This window comes from Sapajus apella, unplaced genomic scaffold (genome assembly GCF_009761245.1).
Source record: "Sapajus apella isolate SASKATOON/1434 unplaced genomic scaffold, GSC_monkey_1.0 scaffold117, whole genome shotgun sequence".
NCBI classification, from domain to species: domain Eukaryota; kingdom Metazoa; phylum Chordata; class Mammalia; order Primates; family Cebidae; genus Sapajus; species Sapajus apella.
The window spans coordinates 252,463-259,938 of NW_022437057.1; the positions used below are offsets into that span (position 1 = coordinate 252,463).

The window sequence follows — 7,476 nt, forward strand, 5'->3', positions numbered from 1 at the left end:
GGGAGGGAGGGAGGGAGGGAGGGAGGGAGGGAGGGAGGGGGAGGGAGAGAGGGAGGGAGGGAGAGAGAGAGAGAAAGAAAGAGAGAAAGAAAGAGAGAAAGAGGGAGAGAGAGAAAGAGAGAGAGAGGGGGAGAGAGGGGGGAGAGAGGGAGGGAGGGAGGGAGAGAGAGAGAGAAAGAAAGAAAGAGAGAAAGAAAACAAAGAAAGAAAGAAAGAAAGAAAGAAAGAAAGAAAGAAAGAAAGAAAGCGAGCTTGAGCTTTGGGTTCTGTTAATCATAGTGGAATCATTGAATTCCCATGGAAGACAAGGAAGGCAGAGGAGAATGAAAACTAATGTTTACTGAGTGTTTTCTATTCCCATTTGTCAGATGGGAAAACTGAGGCTCTGAGAGGTTAAATGACTCGGGTGTGTCGGAATCCAGAGCTCCAGGTCTCCTCTACAAGTGGAAGTGGGAGCTTGTCCAGAGATGCCCTCGAGGCAGGATGATCCATAGGCTGCCCCTACTCCAGAGCCTCCTAGGACCTCCTGAGTACCATGTCTGAGTTACCATGTCTGTGCAGATGCAGAAAGCTAGGTAGTTCCAGTCAACATCTGTGTTGCAGCAGCTTCGAGGACAACTCTTAGGACACTGCCCTCTGGTGGCTCAGTACCTCTACACTCAATGCCATCTCCAGCCTCTGTACCGGAACTGGTGGCCTGAGCCTCCATTCAGCCTGGCCAACACACACATAGCCACTTAATGATTGGCTCCTCTGCCACAGGGAGTGATGGCATTAGCTGCACTTGTCACTTGGGATGTGCTGTGGATGCCACACTCCATCCCCCAGATGGGTTTGGTGTAAAAAGGACAAGATTGAAGTGGAATCCAGCTCAGCTTGGGAGTACTGGAAGCCCCCCTGCTAGATGCAGGGCAAAGAAAAGGGACTTGGAAAACAGATTTAAACCATGCCACTTAATTGCTGTGTGACCTCAGCCAAATCCCTTTGCAAATCTGAGATTTGACTCTAAGAATTAACACCTACTGGGCCAATGGCCATGAGAATTAAATGAAATTAAGCACCAGACAGGGCTTCTAACAATTCATGGGCATTTAGAAGGCTTTTTCCTGCTTCTCTTTTCTTCCCTTATAAAATGAGACCTGTTTAGCAACCTAACCAAGCAAACAGGGCAGGATGGGATTACATTTCTGGCTCTAGCCTGGGCGAAGCTTCTCAGATCATGAGACTGCTTAGAGGAAATTGAGAGGCCCAGGGCCAAATGTTACATCTTCCTGGCCACCAGGAAGTCATTATTCAATAGGAGTCTTGGACCTGAAGACTGGATGGTTCCCCAGCTCACTAGATCAGGGCAGTTTCCTGTAGGAGGGGGAGGAATTGAGGAATATGCCAAAGTAGAACCATGTTCATTCAGGCCAGACCAGGAGAAAGACACAGACAGCCAAGGGCTGGCAGAAAGAGGCTGATAAGTATGTGAGAGAGAGGCCATGGGCAAGCCTCCATTTCTCTGTCCCGCATGTGGAGGGCCCCCACTCCCACTTGTCTACCTGGCAAATGCAACACACTCGCCAAGAATCAAATGTCCTTCTCTATGACTTCCCCTTTGACACTGCCCCATCCTCTGCTCTTTTGCATACCAAGTATCCCTGGCCTCTGCTCCTGTTATAGGATGGTTATAGGGAACATCCATTCACCACGCACACGTGCCTCTCCCTCACTAGACGGGTGTTCTGGTGGCGCCTTTCGCATGCCTGTTCATAGGAGAGCTTGATAAACTTTTGGAAAATTGAAAGAGGCAATGGAGGACATGGGAGCTCCTCCAGGGACCCCCTTAAACTCAATGCTTAGACTGGGAGGGACAGGGACTGGGGAGATGGACTAAAGGAAGAGAATGAGTATAATCATCGGTAGATTTATAATGTTGATTTTATAGCTGGTATTTTCAATGAGTCGGGACAAAAGAGCTAACACAACAGACAGAGGAATTATGAGGGTTTACCTGTGTGCAAAGAGGTTCTTTACTGATTTCGTAACTGTAAACACTTTGGAAATAACAGCATTCACAGTAGGAGATGTGTTCTAGAAATGTTGGTACATTCACACCATGAGATACCTTCAGCCATTAGAAAGAACAGGCAGATCTATAGGATCTGACATGGAAGGTGTCACTGATATTGGGAAACAGCGTGTTCATGTTGCCCTCATTAAGAGGACTTGGGTCAGCTTGCTTAGATTCACTTTTCTACGCCTCATGTGCTACTGAGCCTTGGGAACATTTCTCATCCTCTCTAATCCTCAGTATCCTCACCTGTAAAATGAAGAGAATGGTAGTCCCTGCTTCAAAGAGTTGTGAGGATTCAAGACAGGCGTGGTGCAGTTGTAAGCATGCATTAAGGATTCAATAAATGTTTGCCGTGATTACTAAGTTAAAAAAGGCAAGCAGTAAAAAAGCATGCTATTGCCCCAATTTTGGTTTTTAATTTTTTTGTACAGAGATACATATGTATATAAATACATATCTGCCTATAATTGGATAAAACGACTGTTATCAGTGATTATTTCTGAAGCATAAAATGAGAGAGAATAAATGAAGAAGGGACTTTTTTTGGTTTGGTTTTGTTTTTTTAAATAGAATTCTTTTATTAGAGCAATTTTGGGTCACAGCAAAATTGAGGCTTCCCTGCATGTACAACCTTCTTTACTGTCAGCATCTCCCACCAGAGCGGCACATTTGTTTTCATTAATGAACCCGTATTGACACATGATTGGTACTTACACTTTTAATTTCTGTCTTGTTGCCATTTCTACAATGAACATGTTTTGGCTTTGAAAGTAAAATAATATGAATGAATGGCTGAACCACACCCGAAGCTCCAGAAAGACTAGATTCTAGAAAGTGGCTTGTTTCACAGATGTTGCCACTGAGAGGGTGGTCCACCCAGGGCTGCCTGGGAATGAGGCTTGAGCCTGAGCACCCCCATTCTGCTGTCACCAGCGTGATAGGTCACAGGCTGGCCTGCCTGGCTGCCCCTGCTGTCTCAGAGGGATGCCTGACAGCAGCTCCTGAATCTAAGGAGGCCAGGCCTCTGAGCCATGCACCACCTCCACCCACAACAATGGTCCTCATGCACACGCCAGCTGGAAGCTTCAGGAAACCCAGGGACCAGACCTGGGAGGTCACGCTAGCAGCAAGGATCCTTGGGTTATCTAAGGTCAAGGCCCTGCTCTGAAGGAAGAGAGAACTGGGGGAGGCAGCCAGCCCTGGATTCAAAGCCTCCCCTGACACTCACTACATGTCCTTCCCATGCACCTGCTTCCTTGTCATAATACAAGGATTAACCCGCCCACCACACAAGGTCACTGTGAGGATGGAGTGAGCTCTGTGGGACAGCACCTAACTCATGACTTCCTAACACGGGAGGCTCTCAGGAGGTTTTTGTTTCCGGTTTACGTGGCTGGCCCCACAAGCCTAGACCCAGTGATAAATAAGAGAATGTCTGGCTTGGTCAAGGTGAGTATAGAGTTGGGAGTGTGCTTCCTGGCAAAGTTGGGACAAGGACAGGGCAAGATTGTCTTGGCTCCCAAAAGATGCAGCCCAGAGGATAAACTGGCTGTATTTCTGGTGCTGATGAACCATGCTCCAAACAAGGTCTCAGTCTCAATTTTGGGTGGATTTAAAACATAATCCTGGGCTAGGCACGGGGGCCCATGTTTGTAATCCCAGCACTTTGGGAGGCCAAGGCAGATGGATCACTTGAGCTCAGAGTTCAAGACCAGCCTGCGAAACATGACAAAACCCCATCTCTACCAAAAATACAAAACAATTAGCCAGGTGTGGTGGTACATGCCTGTAATCGCAGCTACTCAGGAGGCTAAGGTGGGAGCATCTCTGGAAGTTGAGCTGCAGTAAACTGAGATCACGCCGCTGCACTCCAGCCTGGGTGACAGAGTGAGACCCCGTTTCAAAAAAAATAAAAATTAAATTTAAAAAACAGAATCCTCCAAAATGAAGTCATTCGTGCCAGGAACACAGAGAGAAGGAGCTGTCACCAAAAGGTATGGAAAAAGGCCGCCTCCCACGCATGCTGAGAAAATGCTAAGCCAACCACCCACCGGGGAGAGAGGCTGACTGGGAGCCGGTGAGCCTGTTGGGCTGCCTGCTGCTCACCTTGCCCCCTCTGTTTCCCAGGTGATTCCTATTTCAACCCCTCGGTGTGAACAGCTCCTCAACATGAACTACAGTCTCCACTTGGCCTTCGTGTGTCTGATTCTCTTCACTGAAAGGTGAGCTTTGCTACCCCCAGAATGACCTCCATCTGAGTTGGGGCATGTGGTGGGAGGGGATAGCTCTTCCTACTCACCCACAAGCAAGGCAAAACCTGGTCCACTCACTTCCCTGGAGCACCAAACAATGAAACTTCCCACCATTTACTCCATTTACAGAACACAAGCTTCCAATACAGTCATAGATGGATGAGCCCTTGTATTTTTCAAGAAGACACTTGGAGGGTGTGTCTTCTTCTATCAAAATTATCAATCAAATTGTCAATCTTCTATCAAAATTACCATGATATTTTGATCTATGACAAGTAGGTAAAAAATGGAGATACTAACTCAATAGCTGAAAATTAAGAGATTTGTCTTTAGGAATATCACTGCCGGTACATGGACACGGCACAAACACCTACACGCACATGGGCAAACACAAGCTCAAGGGTGTGCACACATGTTGATTCACATAAGCAAGCATGCACAACAAAACCCATTTCTTTTCCAGGATGTGCGTCCAGGGGAATCAGTTCAACGTCGAGGTTGGCAGAAGTGACAAGCTTTCCCTGCCTGGCTTTGAGAACCTCACAGCAGGATATAACAAATTTCTCAGGCCCAATTTTGGTGGTAGGTCATCCTCTGTGCCCAGGACATCAATTCAAAGGGATGGAAACAGAGACAATAAGCAGTGGAGGGTTTCGGGAGGTTTTAGTTGACTCCGTTTTCTGATCGCAGCCTGTTAAAGATTGGCAATGATGGATGAGGACAGCTACCAATGATTTTTCACACTGCCTGGAAAAAGGCACCTTGCCTCTCTGCCTGCAAGATAAAGCAATACTCTTCCTCACTGAGGAGGTTGCGAGAGCCTCCTAACTATCACTCACACACTGTCCTGCTCCTGCCCCCACTTCCAGGGTCATTATTCAATGAATTCACCAGGTGCCACCAGGCTACCCCATCTGGTCTTCCCCCTCCAGCCTGCCCCCTCTCAGCTGACACCTCACTGCCATCCGGATGCCTCCTGGGTCATTACCCTGTTTGGAACACCTGTACGGGCCTCAGCTTCCTCGCATAGAGTCCAGACACACCAGGTCCTTCACAGACCAGCCTTTGTCTGTCTGTCATTCTCATCTGCCCAAGTCCCCCCTCCTTCTCCTCCTACAATGCTCCCCAGTGCACCCCGAACATTCCCTGACATCCTTGCCCTCCCCCGCCTTGGTGCCTTTACAGAGGCTATCTTCGTGGAATTGTTTCTTTGAACTTGACTCCCTAGAAAAATGTCAATTTTCCATCATGTCTCAGAGCAAATGCTGCCTTCTCTGAGAAGCCTCCCCTGATTCCTCCAGGCAGCCCTTGGAGGAGTCTGACTTCATTTCCCTCACTATCCCCCATAGAAGCTCAGTGCATGACATATAACAAATTGCTGATTAATGTCTGTTGAAAAAATAAAGCAAGGAGGGAAGGAGGGAGACCAACTAAACAGCTCTTCATAGCAGAAAGCAACAGAAAAAGCCTTGGCATTGAACAGACCTGAGTTTGGCTCCTAGCTTTCCTGCTTGGCAAGTACTTTAGCCTTCTGTGCCTCAATTTCCCTTTCTGTAAAATGGGAACATCCCATCTATCTCACAGGGAGGACTGAATGAAGTGAATTATGTAAGCCTGAGGCACAGTGCCTGCACCATCAACAGAGGATGAGTTATTTTCATCCCTTCCTGATTTGATCTAGGATTCATGTGGTAGTCCAGATCTTCTGAAGAGCAGATGATTTCTTTAAGCTATTTAGGGGGACTATGTCTCAAAGGGAGAATTGTCAGACCGGCAAGTCTGGCTCCAGAGAAGGAGAGAGGGAAGGAAGGGAGGTTGGGTAGAAGTGTCTTAGATGGTAGGGCAGTCCTCAGTGTGTTTGGAATGACCCACCAGGGAGTCCTTGAGCTAGAGGTACCATCAGAGGAGTCTCCCATCTCTCTGCCTCCCAGGAACAGGCCTGCCTTTGTATCCCCACTGTGTTCAGTCTGTGGTTGGCTGTGGCCCATGAGAAGCATGGCCTCAGAGCAAGCGTGGTGTTAGATTCCAAAGCACAGAAGCCGGGGCCCTTAGTCAATCACATCTGCTCAGTTGGAGATGGGAGATGTGCATTTTCATTCAGATTTGAGGCACAATTAAGATGTGAGATCCTTACATTAAGGAGCTTAGAGAGGCTTCAACAACCCCTGGTTTTCCCAGGCCCTACTGAACACAAATGACAAGCATGTAGCCTTGGTTAATGCCACTCAACAATTTCTCTTTCCTCCCAAACCCCAAACAATTAAGCCAGAACGCAGCCCTTCTTGTTTGCCTACTCACTGGCCAACAAAGTGCAGGGTCCTTGGGCAGGGAGTTCATTCTGAGAACAGGGAGCCTAGGGTAGGGCTAAAGGGATGTGATGTCTCATCCCACCTGGGGTGAAAATGGGGCATGGGGTCTTCAGCTAAAAAAAGGGGAACAACATAGCCCCACACCCCTTGTTTTGTGCCTTCTGGCATTTCACTCCTGAAAACCCGTATACTTGCATGGCAGCCTGGAGACCCATGGAGGGCCATTGCTCTCTTAATATCTGTGCACCCAGTTTCCAGGACGCTGAGGTCCAAAAGAGACAAGACCTTCATAGGATTTCTCAGGAACAGAGCTGGACAAAGCAAAGGTTTATAAGCTGGCACTAGTGAACACTACGCAGGAGCTGGCTTTGACCTCGTTCCTAGGAGAAAGCTGCCCTCTGGTGGCACAGCTTGCTCTTATAACTCAAGGGGAAGAAAGAGCAAGCTCTGGTCCAGTAAAAAAGCCAACTGAAAACAGGTGTGAAACTGCAGCACAGTGTGGGCACAGTGGCTCACGCCTGTAATCCCCACACTTTGGGAGGCAGAGGTGCGTGGATTACCTGAGGTCAGGAGTTCAAGACCAGCCTGGCCAACATGGTGAAACCCCATCTTTACTAAAAATGCAAAAATTAGCTGGGCATGGTGGTAGATGTGATCCCATCTACTCTGGAGGCTGAGGCAGGAGAATCACTTGAACCCAGGAGGCAGAGGTTGCAGTAAGCCAAGATCACACACACTGCACCTCCAGCCTGGGTGACAAGAGTGAGACTCCATCAAAAAAAAAAAAAGAAAAAGAAGAAGAAAGAAAGAGAAAGAAAGAAAGAAAGAAGAAAGAAAGAAAGAAGAAAGAAAGAAA

General features: G+C 47.8%; 1 protein-coding gene across 3 annotated transcripts in view; it reads left to right on the plus strand.

Moving 5' to 3' along the window:
* The window catches only part of GABRP (gamma-aminobutyric acid type A receptor subunit pi), a 28,764-nt gene that overhangs the window by 1,537 nt on the left and 19,751 nt on the right, over positions 1-7,476 (plus strand). For all 3 annotated transcript variants that reach the window (XM_032260327.1, XM_032260325.1, XM_032260326.1), the window contains exons 2-3: positions 4,187-4,281; positions 4,775-4,893. In XM_032260327.1, coding sequence (XP_032116218.1) covers positions 4,187-4,281; positions 4,775-4,893 — 214 coding nt within the window. The remainder of the gene's footprint in view (positions 1-4,186; positions 4,282-4,774; positions 4,894-7,476) is intronic.